We start from the raw sequence: 19,415 nt of genomic DNA on the forward strand, positions 1-19,415 counted from the left end.
AAGACTTGAAACTAGCGATTGGGACCATAAACTCATTATGAAAATGTTTACTGAGGTAATAAATCAAGTGAGAAGTAGGCTCATTTTCTCATAGACTTCTATAGAAACAGACTTCTTTTTGGAGCCAGTGGAGTCGCCCACTGCTGGAAGTTAGAGAGAACGCAGCTTTAAGGAGCTTCAGTATTGGCTTCAACTTTAGAGACCTGGAAGTTCGTCCATTATTTTTACAGTGCATGATGATAATTCAAAAAATATATATATATATTTCTGCTGTCACAAAGGCTACATCCTCCCCCATTATATATCACCCTCTCTTTCACACACACATGCTCTCCCTCATTCATCTTCCCTCTGCACTCATATCAGAGTGCTGCCTCCCTTTCTCTCCACTCTGGAGAATGAATGTGCTGGTAAGTGGTGCCATATTGTGCCCATCCAGGCGCAGTGGCGTGTGTGCAGCTTCCCATTGGAGTAGTAAATGAGCTGGTAATGGGGCAGGAGGGCCAGGCTGTGAGGACTGGCGCAGGCCGGCACTGGGCGGACCAGTTGGGCACTATGGATCAAACGGCAACTAGAGAAACGTCAAATGCGGTGCAGACCCACTGATGTCTACGGGTGATTTTTTGCTGTCAATATACATCTCGCCAAGTTCTCCGTCTTGTCCTGCAGAGTCCCTCCGGCTACTTCTCTGTTCTCTGTGAGTTTTTTTTTTTTACCCACCAGCCTTTGCTTCTGTGGATTTTACTGCATCGATTTTACCACTGCATCTTAACCTTCTCCCCATTCCTCCTACTCTCAGGAAACCCCCGGTCTTTCTTCCTTCACTTGTCAGGTTCGATGTTTGTTTGGTGTGTTCAATAGTCGGGCTATCCACAGAGCCATTATTCCGTCTCATTTGTTCCCACTCAGGAGGAGAGAGCGAGTACTTTGGGACGGTAGTGGAGGCCTGTCATCACAGGGTGCAATGGGGCTGAATAACACTCTTTTACACACACACACACACACACACACACACACACACACACGGAATTTTGATTGGGCTACATTTTTAATGAGATGTCATGTTGTTTGTACACTTGCCTCTGATTGCTGGTTACCAGGCGCTTTCCAAAGAGCACTTGTTAATGAAACAATGTGATCTGTTCTGCCTTTGCTTCTATTTTGGATCAATAAAGTCTATATTGGTGTGTTTTTCTCTTTGTCTGCTCAGCCATAATTGCTTTCCTTGTTCAGGAAAAATAAAAACAAAGCACCATGGATGTGTAAAAAAAGCTCCTGGATACAGCGTTCGAGGCAGAGCCCCGGAAAAGCTCTTGCGACAGCCAAAAAAGTTGAAAATCCTCGTGTAAAATGACCCGGATGATCGTACTTCCGCACTGTGCGGCCCAAAAATCAGGCGCGGTAGTGACTTGAAAGTGGATTAAATGATTTAATTGTGCAATTACACCCAACCTATTATCCAGTAGCAATGGATTACAGATGGAATGTAACCCTAACATAGGGCCTAATTTTAAGAAAAATCTTATAAATGTGGGAACATAGGGCCTCATTTTCAGTGAAAAAAAAAATCTTAGAAATGTGGGAGCATTGGGCTGTGTGAACATAGGGCTATGGGACCATAGGGCTGTGGGACCATAGGGCTGTGGGACCATAAGGCTGTGGGAACATAGGGCTGTGGGACCATAGGGCTGTGGGACCATAGGGCTGTGGGACCATTGGGCTGTGGGAACATAGGGCTGTGGGACCATAGGGCTGTGGGAACATAGGGCTGTGGGAACATAGGGCTGTGGGAACATAGGGCTGTGGGACCATAGGGCTGTGGGACCATTGGGCTGTGGGAACATAGGGCTGTGGGACCATAGGGCTGTGGGAACATAGGGCTGTGGGAACATAGGGCTGTGGGACCATTGGGCTGTGGGAACATAGGGCTGTGGGAACATAGGGCTGTGGGACCATAGGACTGTGGGACCATAGGGCTGTGGGACCATAGGGCTGTGGGAACATAGGGCTGTGGGAACATAGGGCTGTGGGAACATTGGGCTGTGGGACCATAGGGCTGTGGGACCATAGGGCTGTGGGACCATAGGACTGTGGGACCATAGGGCTGTGGGAACGTAAGGCTGACCCCAAATGGGGTCATTTCACTGACTCTCACAAAAATGGATCCACTGTCATGTAAGTCTGAGGGAAAAAGTCGTTTTGGGGCCAGAGGGCATCACGTGACGGACACGGAAGTTGCAATTTCACTGTCGGCCGCTGTGTCAAATGTACTTCAAAGCCCGGCGCCCTTCCTTGGGGCCCACAAAGAACAGGTTGGGTACAGACCAAATGGCTACTGCATTGAATAAACCAGTGATAGCAGCAATATGACATTTTTTAATTTAGATTATCAATGGTCCTGATACAGATAATGAGCTCACAGACAGACAGTTCTCTTCAGTTCGCTGTGAAAGCTGTAAAGATCTCACCTGCTGTAGTAAGACTCTACTCCCAGAGCCTCACGGGCGCTGGCGATGTGCTGCTCCAACGAGGAGCCGCTGACCACCCCGCTGCCGCCGCTGCCCCCCCCCTCCTGGAAGTCTGAGCCTCCGTCTGACACGCCCTCGCCCAGATACACCTCATGAAACTTCAGGATGCCTGCAGAGAGAGAAGGGAGGGCGAAACATGATGTGAAAAAGAGTAATACGTTTCAAAAAGAAAAGAATTAACTGAACGCCTCTTTTTCTAATATGTTCTATCTTTTCTTAGGAGGGAATATTGATTCGATAGTTTCAACCGAGAGCTGTGAGTGAGGACACGTGCAGGAGTGCATCTGTTGAGCAAAATGAATAAAACAAATAATGTTCAATAAAAGATAAGAGTAGGCTGCCTGTGCCATCTGCTCACCGCCATCAGAGCTCGGCTGAGTTAGGGGGGCGGGCAAGAGCACTCTGGAGTACAGGCTGCGTGTGTGTGTCTGTGTCTGAGTGTGTGTGTGTGTATGTGTGTCTGTGTATGTGTGACTGTATGTGTCTGTATGTGTGTCTGTGTAAGTGTCTGTGTGTGCGCTTGTGTGTGTGTGTGTGTGTGTGTGTGTGTGTGTGTGTGTGTGTGTGTGTGTGTGTGTGTGTGCTGTATAACTGAGATGTGCTCGCATGTATGTATATTTTGTATTAAATGCTTTTGAATGGTGAGTATATGTGATGAGAGCTGCAAAGATTAATCAACTAGGTGTTAGTCAATTTAATCACCACTTATTTTGATAATCAATTAATTGGTTTGAGTAATGTTTTTATGAAAAAGGTAAAAAAAAATCTCTGATTCCACCTTGTCAAATGTGAATATGTTCTAGTTTTTTCTCTCCTCTGAGAAAGTAAACTGAATATCTTTGAGTTGGGGACAAAACAAGACATTTGTGGATGTCATCTTGAGCTTTTTGGGAAACACTGATCCACATTTTTCACCATTTTCTGACATTTTATGGAGCAAACAACTAATCCATTAATTAAAAAAACAATCAACCGATTAATTGACGATGACGGTGTTATCCAGATCTATAAAATGGGACAGCATGTACACTACTGAAGTAATTAGGACCTCAGCAGCCCTTTTGTGTTGACTGCAGACTCTTCCGAGTCGGCCATGTTTGTGTGCCAGCTGGATGCCAGGGAATGCCAGGCACTGACAGACAGGCGCTTAGCGAGCAAGTAGCTCCCCTCTTAGCCCTGGGTGACATTCAACACTTTGAAGATCTCCACTGGTCCCTGTGGTGTTCCTCCCGTCCGTATGACTAGTGCTGGCGGGGCAAGTTCATCATATGTATAGGTTTACTCCTGGATGCAGCAGCCGCAGGTTCAACTCCGCCCTGCGGCCCTTTGCAGCAAGTCATTCCCCACTCTTTCTCCCCTTTCATGTCTTCAGCTGTCCTATGTAAATAAAGGCCTAAATTGTCCATACAAAAATAATTTAAAAAAATTTAAGTTGGTGATGGTTTTTTGGGCCCTTTTTGTGACACTGGACTTTTTTTCAAATGTTTTTTTGACTATTTTTTCGATTTGTCAAACAATGTTTGAACCCTTTTGACATTTTTTTTTTTTTTTTTGGGAAAAAAACTATTTGTATAGGGGCCAGTAAAAATCAACCTTGGGCAAGTAGAATATTTTTTTCCACTTGCATGACCGGACAAGTAAAACCTTAACGTTGAACCCTGACGAGTCATATAAACGAGCTGCATCTTAGTCGCTGTGTCAAAAAAAAAAGACAGAAATGGAGAAGTAATAATTGAACAGGATGAAAAGAGACTGAGAAATTAGGATTAGTCTTGGTGCAAACAGCTGAGTGTTTTCCCTGTTGTCGATGCCATTTGGCTGCGTCACTTTCAATTAGCACGGTTCGTTGGCAGATGATCTTCTGTGGCAAGGAAGCAACGCAGGGGGCAAATCCTACCAGCAGAGTGGCAGGTGGCACACCGCGTGGTGTGAAAGCTGGCCTTCTTACCCCTGCAGCGAAAAACAGGCTACAGCCCCCGGGCCTTTTAACCGCTTTGATGTGAACAATTTGATTTGATTTGGAGTGTTAGGAACAGCAACATGTCCCCGCCGGTCGGACTGACTGCTAGTTTGGGTGGGGGTCATTGTCTTTAGCCTGTGGCCCAACAAGTACATTAGCTCTCCAAGCTAACGCTAGTCAAAGTGTTGACATATGAAAGCATCAAACATGCAGACAGCTGCTAAACTCCAAAAGTATATCGGCTATACAGGCTACTTAAAGTGCTCATATTATGCTCATTTTCAGGTTCATAATTGTATTTAGAGGTTATATCAGAATAGCTTGACATGGTTTAATTTTTAAAAAAAAATCCATATTTTTGTTGTACTGCACATTGCTGCAGCTCCTCTTTTCACCCTGTGTGTTGAGCTCTCTGTTTAAGCTACAGAGTGAGACATCTCACTTCTGTTCCATCTTTGTTGGGAGTCGCACATGCTCAGTACCTAGGTAAGGACTACTAGCCAGTCAGAAGCAGAGTATGAGGGCGTGCCCTGACAGTACCTAGTGAAGGACTACTAGCCAGTCAGAAGCAGAGTATGAGGGCGTGCCCTGACAGTACCTAGGTAAGGACTACTAGCCAGTCAGAAGTATGAGGGCGTGCCAATGGCTGGACTACAATAAAGCTGTTTGGAGCAGTTTGTGAACAGTGTTTTCTGGTGGAGATGGTAAATCCCTTTGGGGTGGACTTTGGAATTTTTCACTTTGTAAACCTATAACATGCACAAAAAAAAAAAAAAAAAAAAAAATATATATAACACAATAAAGGAAAGGGGGAAAGCCAAAAAAGCATAATATGAGCACTTTAAGTCTCAAGATCTTATGTTTAAGTTTTTACGTTGATTTTCGAATGTTGTTTTTCTGTTACACGTTTGTGTTGTGAAGCAAGCAATTATAGCACTATGTCCAAGACTAATTTCCCCTCGAGGACAATAGAGTGTATCCTATTCTATTCTATTAGATGAAAGTCGGTGGTCACCTGCTCCTGGAGCCAGCAGCCAGCTGTACAGGTAACCAGCAGCCATGGAGAAATACAGCACCAGGGCCCTCTGGCTGTTGACCGTGTCCAGGATGTGCTCCACCGTCACCGGGGTGTAGGGGTCCGAGTCCTGCTGGCCTGTCTGCCTCTCCACCAGGAGGTCAGCGAAGGCTCGCGTCCGCCCGCGCTCCGCCACCGCCAGAGCCTCGTCGTGGTGGCCTGTGTGTGTTCGGGAGGGCAATGCTGATTAAAGGGGAGACACTACTGGCAAACACATCAGAATCAGACAAAAAAACTGATTTATTGCCGGGGTTACTAGGAATTTGCCTTGGTTGACGGTGCACACATACAAACATATTTAAACAATAATATGAAATGAACAATAAATACAGCAACAAATAGCGCATAAATATAACGAAACGTACTAAATGTAAGAAAAAAAAAGTATGGCTTTATTGCAGAATGTGCAAAAGTCCAGGATATACAGAATGTGCAGAGGACAGGATTTAGGATAAGATTAAATTATCAAATCAGTTTTCAACTTGGAGGTTTGGGTTTTTCTCGAAGGTATCAACATAATCGTGACATGACACAGTCATAACTATGACATGACACTGTCATGAACGTGTCATAAACGTTATTGACTTTTGTCATTAAGTGTGGTTCGGTTTTGTCATGACAAGTTGACATTGTTTGGGTTGTCTTTGTAATGACAACTTGACATTAACCAGGATGACATTACCAAAAGATGTATTTGTCATGACAACTTGACATTAAAGTTCTTTGGAGTGTCCTTATTAAGACAACCTGACATTAAACAGGATGACATTGTGTCAAGTTGTCATTACCAAGAGAACTTCTGGTAATGTCACATTGATTAAAGTCAAGTTGTCATGCTCAAGACAACCCAAACAATGTAAAAAAACGAATGACACTTAATGAAAGAAATCCTAAACATTTATGACACTTTCATGTTATGTCACGATTATGTCGATACCTTCAAGTGCTACCCATTAGACTTTCAGAAAACAAAATAATTGTCCTAATGTTCATGCTACTATCTTGTTAGTTCAAATGTTTTACTTTGTAACTGTCATGTCTTCAAAATGTCTGATTTTTCAATCCATATCTTAAAAAGGTTTTGTTCTCAGACTGTCAGCCAGAAATCTCTATTTCAGTAGCACTTACACACACACACGCACGCACGCACGCACGCACGCACGCACGCACGCACGCACGCACACACACACACACACACACACACACACACACACACACACACACACACACACACACACACACACACACACACACACACACACGCACACACACCACACTTTCTACTTTCATTCCTATCTCTATTCTGAAGCTTTGAGGGCTTCATAAAAACTGGAGAAAAGAGGTTTTTTTCAAGGCTGTTGAGAGAATTTTCTGATTTATGGAGTGATAAAAAGAGCTATCCATAATCCGCTCTGTAACAACCTTTGACTCTAATACATCAACCAAATGAAACAAACTGAAGTAGCGAGGGTGTGGGAAGTGTCTGTGGACATACCTAGGCTGACAAGGACCCGTTGGAGTGCCTGGTAGCAGGAGGTTTGCAGGTCGAACAGGGAGAGTTTATAGTCCGTGCTGTGCTGGGCTTCGTGGCGGATGGTCTCAAACAGAGCGGAGGCCCGGTACAGCTGAGGACAAACGACAACAACAATCAGATGCTTTCAGATAGTCTCGGCTTGTTCACTTACAACACGTGTCAAACTCAAGGCCCGTGCGCCAAATCTGGCCCCTCAAAGATTCTGATCTGGCCCGCACATCAATTTAGGTTCACAAAACATTTTGGCCAACCTACTTTTTGCCACTTTTTCCGATGTTTTGGTCACTTTTTCCGACGTTTTTTGTGACTTTTGCCAACATTTTTGTAATTTTTTTTGACGTTTTTGTAATTTCTTTCGACGTTTTTGTCACTTTTGCCGAAATTGTTGTAATTTTTTCCAACGTTTTTTTGGGCGCTGCTTTTCTATGATGGCCGAGGAACTTTCTCCTGACTTCTTTAGGACTTTAAGTCGACCAAACTGTAAGTGAGAAGACTATATGACACAAAGCCTATCAATAAACTAAACATGTCTGGCCCTTGGTGGGATTCTAATTTTCCAGTGTGGCCCTCTGGGAAGTTGAGTTTGACGCCCCTGACTTACAAAGTCAAACCATAACGTCACGTTTAAGTCCTGAATATTGAGGTGAGCATCTTACCGGGTGTCGACGACGCTAGGGCTGCACGATATGAGGGAAATATCGAATTGTGAATTTTTGACGGATATTGCTATTGCGATATGATTCACGATGTTGGAAGGCAATGATCATTTTTGTGTCATGATCCTCATTTTTAGTCTGAAAGATAGGATTTGTAAACCAGGATGTCTGTGCAGCATCACAATACTTAACGCAGAACGGTTTGACACATATTTCGCCTTTAACAAATATTGCTAGTACACATTGCGATTTCTATGAATTTGCGATTAACTGTGCAGCCCTATATAGCCTGGATGCCAGCCGAATTTAGCCCCGCCCACAACATTTGAGGTCGGGAAGTTCGGTCCGGACTTGATCCCTTATGGGGCAACTATGCTCGAACCAGAGCTGTTTGGACCAATCAAATTGTCAGGGTGGGCTTTATACAATGATGGACAGATGATCAACAGAAACGTAGTCAAAGAGCGCTTGGGTTGAATTTGTTTACAACAAAGATGGCTGTTGCTGGAGAATTGAGATGTGTAGATTCCTCCATCGCGTCTGTTAGAGAAGATATCGACAGCACGTTCATTTTAAAAAGAGGAACAGAGAACCACGATCAAGGCATTTGTCGATCGCAAAGATGTTTTTGCCGACCTTCCTACGTGATTCGGCAAAAGTTTAACATACGTCACATACTCCGTTGCTCTGACTGGTTGTAGGTCTATCTGTCGCTCTGATTGGTTGTAGGTCTATCTGTCGCTCTGACTGGCTGTAGGTCGATCTGTCACTCAGATTGGTTGTAGGTCTATCTGTCGCTCTGACTGGCTGTAGGTCTATCTGTCACTCTGATTGGTTGTAGGTCTATCCAATTGAGTGCAGAGGCATTTTCTTTCCTGGTTTGGTTGAAACACGCCCCATAATCACAGCCCACGTCAGGCTAGCAGCCCTACCTATAAACCAAAAAAAATATTACAATCAATAGAAAAACTAACAAAGTTACCAGTCCAAAGCTTTGAAAGTAGGCGTAATGTATCTGCGCTCTCCTTCTGGTCTTAGTCAGCAGTCTTGAAGCAGAAGTTTGTATAAATTGCAGCGGATTTATTGTATTCTTATATGTAGACAGCATTCTTAGGACACTATGGGTAAAAATGTCCAACAAATGGTGTACCATTGCATGTGTGATTATACTTTTGAAGAAAGAGAACGATAGTGATTGTGGCCACTAGATGGCACCATCCCCCCTCCCTGGTCCTCAACGAGGAGACCTGCTGTTTTCCAATTCTGCTTCTCTCTTGACTGACGAAAGTACTGTAAGGAAGCTTGATGAATCACCCTGCTACACTAGTAAACCTCTCTCCGGCTCTTGTTTGCCTGGACATGGGAAAGGGCAATGAGAAGCTAAACCATTACCTGGGCCATTTTGGATAGACAGCGTCCATGGAAACAAACACTCTGTGAGATCAGTAGGCCCGTCCGTGTTATTAGACCTTTTATATTCAGTGCCAGACATTGGATTGAGAGACTGAGAGAGAGAGAGAGACAATGGAGAGGTGGGGCGGCAGGCAGTGTTGCACATTGGCTAAGCAGAGCCAGCCAGGAGTGCTGATTCATGGAAGCCTTTATTGATTTCCTATTTCTGTGCCTATTTCTGCCCTGCAGGGCGACTGGAACTGCTATGGAGCCACTCTCCAGGAGTCCGGGGCCAGCAGAGAGGGGAAAGCACTCAAACTCAAACTGTTTGGACCACAGTTCAGACAAGACAAAGAGCTGCAGTGGAGAAAGGGCTGTTGGTGTGGATCAACACTTTCTCATGAATGGATCCATGTGATATCCAGCCCGGTCTCATGGAAGTTCGTGTATATGTGACGTTATTTGAATCTATTGATACGTGTTCACAGAGACGTTTTTGTCGGTTTTTACGTGGTGGACAACACAAAAATGTAAAGTAATGTATTTCAATGGGAAGCATATTTTGTGGCCACAGCACGAGATTGTAGGAAGTAATAGAAGAAGCCGAAAATCCGCGTAGGGAGGTTGTTCGGGGTGGTGGATGGGTCAAACAACACAGGACTTTCACCCGGGCGAGCGGGGATCGTGTCCCGTTTGCGGCGCTTTGTTTCCTGGGGATGGCGTCCCTGTGTGTGGCGTTTTGTCCCGTGTGTTACTGTGGCGCGTCTCCTGGCGTTTATGGCGCCCTTTTCCGGTAAGTTTTTCCTAAACCCAACCTCCGCCATCCCGTTATTGTGGAGTTTTGTCCCGTGTGTTACTGTGGCGCGTCTCCCGGCGTTTAAGGCGCCCTTTCCCCGGCGTTTAAGGCGCCCTTTCCCCGTAAGTTTTTTCCTAAACCCAACCTCCGCCATCCCGTTATTGTGGGGTGTTTGGAGCGGGCGTATCGCGGGCGTCTCGCGGCTTATGGAGCGACCTTTTCGGCCGCCTCCCGGCGTCCTTTCCCCGAGAAAATAATGTGACATTTACACGTAAAAAATAATGTGACATTTACATGTAAAAAACGAGAAAAACGTCTCCGTGAACACGTATCAATAGATTAAGAATAACGTGGACATTTACACGAACTGCCGTGAGAACGGGGTTGTGATATCATACAAAAACGTAGGCACAACAATTTGTAGGATATCCTCCGAAATGACGGCCACTGCTCACGGCCACTGGCGTGACAGTTAAGTTTAGGGGTCTTTAAAGTTTAGGGGTCTTTATAGTTAAATTTAGCCGAGAAAAGGGGACTGTGAGCCAGGTAGAGAGCACCGCGTTTAAGCAGCCGTTGCAGTTGTGTTTAGCCGACAAAAGGTGACTGTCCTGCGGTGCCGACACCAAAATGGCTAGTTTGGTTTGGATTAAAACACTGGTCACCTTAAATAGTACCCCCGGGACACAAACTCCCATTTCCTGGGTGAAAGTCTTGTGTGCGCTCTTACACAGCGGAAGTCAATGTGATGCATACAGCAAAAAATACTTGGAATTAGGGGTGGTACGCTTCATGAAAAAACACAGTACACTGTTAATGCGCACTAACCTCTTACTGCCGTAGTGCCCACTTTCGACACCTATGTTAAAACACTTACTGGAAATGACGAGCGGTATGGGCGTGACAAACGCAACCCATGGCAGCTGATTGGACGATCGCGTCACATGGGTCTGGCTGGTCCCGAATTTCAAAACAGACTGTCAGGGCGGCTCGTTCAGAATACGATCTCATATTGTATTAAAATAGTTCACCGAAACGTGTTTCTGAAAACATTTTAAGCTGAATCTGTCTTCATTTCAGATCAAAGGTCAGTTTAAAAGATTTTCGTCAGATTTTGAGAGACACCAAGCCGAGCGCTCCTCAAGTGGAGTGGGGCAGAGATGTCAGGTGGGAGAGAGGCTGCCCCGAGCTGGAGGATGCACCAGCGTCGTTTATAGTCCGGTGTGTGGGAACATTTTGGATTTCATGTTACCTATGATGAAATAAAACAATATAGAACTGCAACTACAGTATGTGCATGTTTTGTGCAACATGCATTCAATATGCTAATTTTAGCTATATGCTGAAGTATATTCTGGAGTGTTAAAGATTGAAAGAAAAAAATAACAAGAACCGTACAGAACCGAAAACCGTACCACCCCTACTTGGAATATATATGAATTACAGCACTGTGGGAAAGAAAGAGCATGTGGGTTCTTTCTGCACACACACACACACACACACACACACACACACACACACACACACACACACACACACACACACACACACACACACACACACACACTGTAGCTCGTTTGGAATATCCCAAGGTCATGCAGGAAAAGTGTGTCAGAGGGAGTGAAGGGGGAGAGTCGAGATCAGCGTTGAATCTGGGAGCTCTGCTGCATTAGTGCTAGTAGACGGAGCTGCTGGTCTCAGGCTGATTTTGCTGATAGGACTGTGGGCGGATTGCTGCAGTGCTAGTTTAATCGGTTAGGCTCGCCGACACCCCCTCTTCGGGCCTGACCCTCTCCAGATGAAAGGGAAACAATCCCAAATGCGCTGCTTCCGCTGTGACTCGCCTTGGCTGGGGTTCAGGTAATTATCTGCTACGTTCTTCCTGCTCATGGTTTGACTGTCACTAGTCTCGCATTGCCAGACCTTCCTCCACAACGCTGCCGAGGAGGGTCCGGCAAGTCCACACAGCATTCCCGGGATGGGAGAAAAACGTGCTCTGGTTTATTGGCTTTTCTTTAAACCAATCACAATCGTCTTGGGGCGGGGCTAAGCGCTGCACGGAGCCACGGTGCCTCTGCAAAATAGCCTCGGGGGAAGGAACTTGTTTTGGTGGAACATGTGTATGTTCAAAAGTAGTTTTTGTTGTGCAACAGAAAACTCAGATTGGACAGATAGTCTAGCTAGCTGTCTGGATTTACCCTGCAGAGATCTGAGGAGCAGTTAACCATAGTCCTCACAAATCCACCGGAGGTTAGAACGCCAACACAAAGAATGAGGAAGGGGACGGACATCCGGCAGAAATGAAAGACATCCCGGAAATGGAACATCGTGGATATAGACCAGACTGTCACTGACACTAACATGGCTATGGAAGCATATAAGGGACGTATGTATATGAATTTTAACAGCCACTGAATACTTTATATTGAAATATTTTACTTCGAAAATCAAGTATTGTATCTAACTGTATTTGTTCTGAATTCTCCTCTTTGAAATTAAAATATGAAATTTCTCGATTTTCAATTTCAAAAGCTGAATTTAAATTTTTTTTTTTTCCCAATGTTCACAAATTGAAAACGGGACAACCTACCTGGCGGTCATCTTTGAGTTTCTATTATCGAGCCCCCTTTCTTGGATCACATGACAAACCGCGCTCTGATAGGCCAGAAGTCAGTTTGATTGTCAGAATTGATCGAATTGAATTTGAGCAACTTGAATCTATCTTTTTGAAATTCAGAATCTTGAATATTTGGATCAGAACTTGTGACCACTGTAAAAAAAAAAAATTAAAATTCAGCGTTTGGAATTGTAAAATCAAGAAACTTCACTTAGTTTTATTTTCAAAGAATTAAAAAGAAATACATTCAGATACATCATTTTCAAAGTAACATACTCCAACGTTAAGTATTCAGTGGCTGTTAAAATTCAAATACTTATGTCTCTCATTTGCTTCCATACTTGGCTTTTCTCTGACATGTTAAGTGAATGTCAATGTCACACTGAATCTGTAACGTGTGCAGAGCTTGATACCAATGTACCTCTAATGATTTTTTTTAAAATACACTCTCATTCTGTGTGACACTGTTTAAATACACAGAGAATGGGGAACATGAGGTCAAGCACTCTCTCATATGGATGTTTTATGAATTTCAATTCGAGCCTACACAAATGAGGTTTGAAGTGGGTTGGGGGTATTTACCAAGGTCATCTGCAGCAGCTTATGAATAACCATTTGATGTTTTACAACAGCAACTTTTCCCACCACCAATTCACCCCGAGGGCTACAAGCTGACATAGGGAGATACAAATATCTTAAAGGGTCAACTTAACCTCAACCTGGACCCTATTTTCCCACGTTTTTGTGTCTAAGTGACTAATGGGAACAACAATGCTTGAAATTGGTCCAGTATTAAGCAAGACAGAAACAAGCTGCAATGGAACCCTAAAGGGCAAATGTGCATCGTTATTTTCCCTCCACTAAATGTTCTGTTTTTGCCGCTGACAGGCTCAGATTATTATTCTAAGTGTCTGACAACATTATGGAGAGGATCCCTACAGAGAGAGACCTTTTTGTTAAAGAGTAAGATCCTTTTTGTTTTCCCAGCTCCAAAATCGCTATGGCTAAACCCACCAGACTTGTTGTAAATAATCAGGACTTTTATCATCGTAAAACACACTTCATTCAAAGTGGACAGAAACCAAATAAAACTATTAAAAGCCGTCTTGGTTCGTCTTTCCACTGTTCCAACAATCACCACTCTGGTTTGGTTGAAATAAACCCTTAATTCACCCATTTACATGTGGAGATATGCTGGCTTTATACACGCTAAAAGTCCTGATTATTTACATGGAGTCTGTTGGAGATATGCTGGCTCTATACACGCTAAAAGTCCTGATTATTTACATGGAGTCTGGTGGAAATATGCTGGCTCTATACACACTAAAAGTCCTGATTATTTACATGGAGTCTGGTGGAGATATGCTGGCTCTATACACGCTAAAAGTCCTGATTATTTACATGGAGTCTGGTGGAGATATGCTGGCTCTATACACGCTAAAAGTCCTGATTATTTACATGGAGTCTGGTGGAAATATGCTGGCTGTATACACGCTAAAAGTCCTGATTATTTACATGGAGTCTGTTGGAAATATGGCTGCCAGTTATAGCTTTCTTGCTCAATATTGGACCAATTTAAAAGTTATTTTTTTGTTTTAACATTAGTCACTTTGACATCAATGCATGGGCAAATAGGGTCCAGGTTGAAAAACAACTTTAAGCATTGCTGTGGTATATGTGGGCAAAGCACTGGATCTATTATGCACATATAAACACAGTTAATATGCGCTACTGAGGCCTTAAGGTCAAGCAAAAATTAAAGATGCAGTGGAAAATATGTTGCATCGGCTCGTTAGGATAATATTTTGCTTTAATTGAACACAAATTCCTCAATATGACTCATGAGCCTAGTCCACACTTTCTTTTCCAACTCTTTCTCTTTTTTTTTTACAGATAATTCCAAACAGAAAAAGTAACTTTTTGACAGAAAAAGGAAAAGCTATCTGGGTCACATAGATGTACGTAGTGTGCTTGTGTCATAACAGCAGTGTTTTGGACTAGATTCTGAAAATGAAAGCAGCTGAACAACATCCCTGCAGTCACACGTGACAGCCCCTGCTGTCGGCTGTCTGTTCACAGCCTCATACGTGGATACACAAGCTCAGAAAATCAAAAAAAAATAAAATATTGAGCTGTGGTGTGTGGACAGACCGTAAAGAGAGATGTTAAGGGGATATCCCATGCTTGCCAGGTGGGCAGTGGGCTGAAGAGGAGCGTGTGTGTGTGTGTGTGTGTGTGTGTGTGTGTGTGTGACAAAAATCTTGAGTCATCTGTCGCCTGTCTGCTGAGATGACAGCGTTTACCAGCTCGACAGACTCCGCAGCATATTGTCGGCAGCCCTGTTCAAGCTCTATAGACACCTTTTTTCATTTATTTCTCTCCTGTTGTTCTCTCTCTCGCTCTCTCTCTCTCTCTGCTCTGGCCTCTTTCTTTCTTTTTCACCACGAGGGCTACACTGAAAACTATTTCCAATTCCCAGACTTCGGACTTCTACTTCTTCGCTCTCTCATTTGCAATCTTTGCCGACCAACAGATGTGTGCTTATTAGAGGTCAGTTTTAACTACAAGAGGTGGATTCATGCTGGAAGGAGTCCAGATGGAGGAGAGGGGGAGGAAACGAGGAGGGGGAGAGGAGAGGAAGTAGAGGAAAGGAGAAGAAACCAAGAGGAGAGGAGAAAGGAAGGGAGGGAAGGTGTAGGAGCCGTTCCTTAAACATATATTTTGTTTGATTATTCATTATAATAATGCTTGTTTTGTTCTTCTTAAGTTGTGCCCTTCACAGGTCAAAAGTCATTAAATAGGAATGTGACGTGAGAGGAAAACGAGAGGGGAGAAGAGAGGAGAGGAGACGAGGAGATGAGAGTCAAGGTGAGTCCAGGTTACCTGATGTTGGGCCTCCTCCAGGTTCCCACTGGCCCACAGAGAGAGCCCCAGACGATGGCGGATCTTCGCCTCGTCCTCCCGCCGAACCAGCTGCTCGGCGAGCCGCAGGCCTGTCAGAAGGGGGGGGAAACAGGAGCAGATGAGAGAGAGATAGAGAGAGAGAGAGAGAGGAGAGTCAAAATGATTCGGAGCAGGCAGACTCTTAGATATCTTTCAGAATAACAGATGTAAGCATAGCGTGGTGCTGATGTTCTCACGGCGAAACAGGTTTGGATATTTGGCCTGAGCTGTAAGATACTGCTCACACCGGGACTGAAACACACACACACACACACACACACACACACACACACACACACACACACACACACACACACACACACACACACACACACACACACACACTTCTGCCAGGGAGGGAAAGCTGTTAGAGCACTAATCGGACTGCATAGTAATCAATGCTAAGCATCGACCGGCTTAGCAAACACATACAGACGCTTAACGCTTGCATAAAAGAAGCCACCCAATATCATGAAGACGGCTACAAATATTTGCAAAACACGTTGATGAGCTAATAATAGACTCGCAGTGCCTAAAGTCTGCTCTGGGATGTTTGGTTTGAGAGACTCAGAGTTCCTGGGAAGCCAGGGGAGGTTTTTGAATGTGTTAGTGTGTTCACTTCAGTTTCATAAACCAACAGCAGAAAAAGGTCAAGGTGTCAAAGCTCAAGTAGAATTGAAAGCCAACGAATAGTGGGTCTTAAAGGTCCAACGTGTGGGAATATCTCCCATTTAGCGTTGAGATAACATATCGCCATCAACTCTCTCGCGCCACGCAGTTCAAAGTAGGTATTACAGCTACGGTAGCCTTCACGCTTCAAAAAGCCGCTCTCTTGCTCTTTTCAATCTCCTTTTTCTTTTTCTGGGCGAAGATGAAGAAGACTCCTGTTCCTGAAATTTGGATTTTGAATACATGTGGTCCTCCATGTTTCCTTCTTCAAACTCGCCGGGGCTGGGAAGCTACGATACCCGTTAGCAGCATTAGCAGCAGCTGTGTGTTTATCATGTGACAGAGAAAACACGAAAGGCGGAGCAGTTTGACCTGTATGTCCCTTACCGGCTAACGTATTTCAAGATGGAGCATGAATATGGAGCGTCTGTCACCGCCCGATGTGAGTGCAGATTTGAGTCGCGCATCCGTCACTTTGCGACAAGTTGCCTACAAGATGCTAACGGCTTTTTGAGCTAACGTTAGCAATTAAACAATCATAGATAGCTAAGACATTTTTGAAATGACTGCTGCTGCTGGCTACAAGTTAGCAATCAAACACAACAAAGGCTGTCACTTGAATTGCGTTTTGGGCTAAATACTTGTGGGCAGTAAACCGTTTAAATCTGAGTATGTGCAACTAACGTCTACTCATCTGACTCGGCTAACATCGGGTATGACACGTTATACCGTAAACCGTTTAAATCTGATCATGCGTGACTCACATCGGACAGTGACAGTGTCTACCCCAGTTCATGTGAATGCAAATGTAAAATTTCAAGCCAATAGGAATACTTGGAATTGATGGTGGAGGTAAATATTCATGAAAAAGGACAAGTTGGTGAACGGGCAACACAGATTTTTATAATGAACAACTAAACACGTTACACACTAGGACTTTAAAAGACAATACCGGGTTTCTGTTCCCAATCTGAGCTGCAGCTATAGGACAAGTTTTGTTGACGTAACCCTGATTCTGTGATATCCTATTTGGAAATTGTGTGTTTTGCTCTGTGTGGCAGCTTTTCAACCAGAAAGCACCGTATTAATGGCTTCAGTAGGGCATGCCGTGATAGTTAGATAGAAGACTCCTGGCGTGTGGTCCTCCATGTTTCCTTCTTCAAACTTGCCGGGGGCCGGGAAGGCGGAGCAGTATGTCCTATATGTCCCTTACAGGCTAACGTATTTCAAGATAGTGCATGAATATGGAGCATCTACCCCAGTTCATGCAAATGCAAATCTAAAATTTCAAGCCAATAGGAATACTTGGAATTGATGGTGGTGGTAAATATTCATGAAAATGTTACAAAACATACACCGATTTTGATAATGAACAACTAAACACGTTACACACTGGACCTTTAAGCAAGGGCTTGAATGTTTCAGCGGTCCGAGCTGTTCTTATATGACTATAGGTAAACTATTCCAGAGGTTTGGGGCAGCCACTGAAAAGGCTTGGCCACCTTTATTTTTTTAAACCTGGATCTGGGACTGTCCAGGAGCATCCGATTGGAAGACCTCACCGCTTTGACAGGTGTGTGGACATGTAAAAGTTCCTATAAATAAGAAGGCGACAACCCATTTAACCAACGAATCCAATTCCAATCCCTCAAGTGGTGAGGGTATGTCACAACTTTGCATGTGTCCTCAGCCACCCTTGGTTCTGCCCAATTACTAAGATGAAAATGCCACTCCACAGAGAACAACGATGAAGGCAGAGGAAAAAGAAAAAAAAACGACAGCTGCTGGGCCACATGTCACCCGCAAGGTGCTAAACGCACAGCACGCAGTCTGCGGTTTGCAATACAGCTCAACAGTGTGGTTCCAGAGGTGAAAATCCCATCCATTTTCTCCATAAGAGGATTCTGATTATCAAGGGAGCGCCTCGTAATTCATTTTCAGTGAGAGGCGAGCAGGCAGGTAAGGAGGGCGTTTTCTGTTGCGGGGTGAAAATGTTCCACCAAAACAAGTTCCTTCCTGAGACGCCCAAGACGATTGTGATTGGTTTAAAGAAATGCAAACAACCCAGAGCGTTTTGGTTTTTTTTCTCTCCTATCCTACAATGTATCTGTGGTGTAGCCAGAAGTTACTCCGCAGCGCTGTGGAGATAGAGCTGGCAACGGTGAGACTACTCATGCACAGTCTCACTTAACACGGGGCTCTGTATTTGCAAGTCTATTCTCTCCACTCGCTTGTGCGATGGAAGGGGTCTAAACACGCTTTTGGTCAAAGAGAGGAGAAAAATGGGCCAAGCCACCCTCATCCAAAGTCTGCATTAACTCAGCATTCCTGGAAAACAGTCTGTGGCTGGACCAGATAAGCCAAGAACAGAGAGCGTGACCCGAAACAGCCAGCCTATTCCGCAAGACCCAGCAGCCCTACGCCACCGTAGACTTCATGGCTCCTCCGTGGCCACGCTAGCCGGCAGCCTTTGAAGCCTGCAACAGTCTCCCCTCTCGCCTTATCTTTCCACGCACCCTCCCGCTGTCTGCCTGCCTGCCCTCTTCCCCCTATGCATCTGCTGGGCTCCTCTCTGCCTCCCGTATTCATTTTCTCATCTCTGTGCCTCTTGCCCCCCACCCGGTCTCTCTGAAATCTCTCTACCTGTTTCATCTCCACTGTGGTGGTAGTGTTTGCAAGGACTCGGCACTGCTTAGGGCTCATTAGGCGCCGGAGCAAGAGAGAGGAAACAGATCTAAATTATCCCATTTCATTCTCTGACAGCATCACGCCTCACTCATCTCAACTGCAGCTCTGAGCCTTTCATCTGCACACACACACACACACACGCATGCACGCACACAAACACGCACACACACACGCACACACACTTTCCATCTCTGAGCTGCTCTGTGATAGTTCTTTATGATCAAGCCCGAGTGTCAACCAGCTCTATGTTTTCTTTATTCTCCAGTTGACAGTGAAATAATACATGTGAATTATGACTCATGCTGTTCTCCATCTTCCTCCTCCGCCCGGCCTGCCTGCCATTCTCTTTCTTTCCCTCCATCCCTCCTTTCCCCCTCCAGTCCGAACTCTCTCATTCCCTCGGTTCTCCCACTCTGTATCACTCAGTGTCCGTCACTGTCAGCGCGCGAGGCTATGCCGCGCCCCCGTAGGCGCAGTCACGTAGCATCAGGCTGACACGAGGATGTTGGCCGCGGCTGGCTGCGCCCTGAAGAGCAACTGGAGAACACTTTAAAAGGCTG

General features: G+C 44.8%; 1 protein-coding gene across 4 annotated transcripts in view; it reads right to left on the reverse strand.

The window, feature by feature from the left end:
* The window catches only part of LOC114555278 (tetratricopeptide repeat protein 28), a 386,074-nt gene that overhangs the window by 27,429 nt on the left and 339,230 nt on the right, over positions 1 to 19,415 (reverse strand). For all 4 annotated transcript variants that reach the window (XM_028577569.1, XM_028577568.1, XM_028577566.1 and 1 more), the window contains 4 exons: positions 15,439 to 15,548; positions 7,059 to 7,188; positions 5,504 to 5,722; positions 2,469 to 2,637 (listed from right to left, as the gene is read on the reverse strand). In XM_028577569.1, coding sequence (XP_028433370.1) covers positions 2,469 to 2,637; positions 5,504 to 5,722; positions 7,059 to 7,188; positions 15,439 to 15,548 — 628 coding nt within the window. The remainder of the gene's footprint in view (positions 1 to 2,468; positions 2,638 to 5,503; positions 5,723 to 7,058; positions 7,189 to 15,438; positions 15,549 to 19,415) is intronic.

This window comes from Perca flavescens, chromosome 5 (assembly GCF_004354835.1).
Source record: "Perca flavescens isolate YP-PL-M2 chromosome 5, PFLA_1.0, whole genome shotgun sequence".
In the NCBI taxonomy this organism is placed as follows: Eukaryota; Metazoa; Chordata; class Actinopteri; order Perciformes; family Percidae; genus Perca; species Perca flavescens.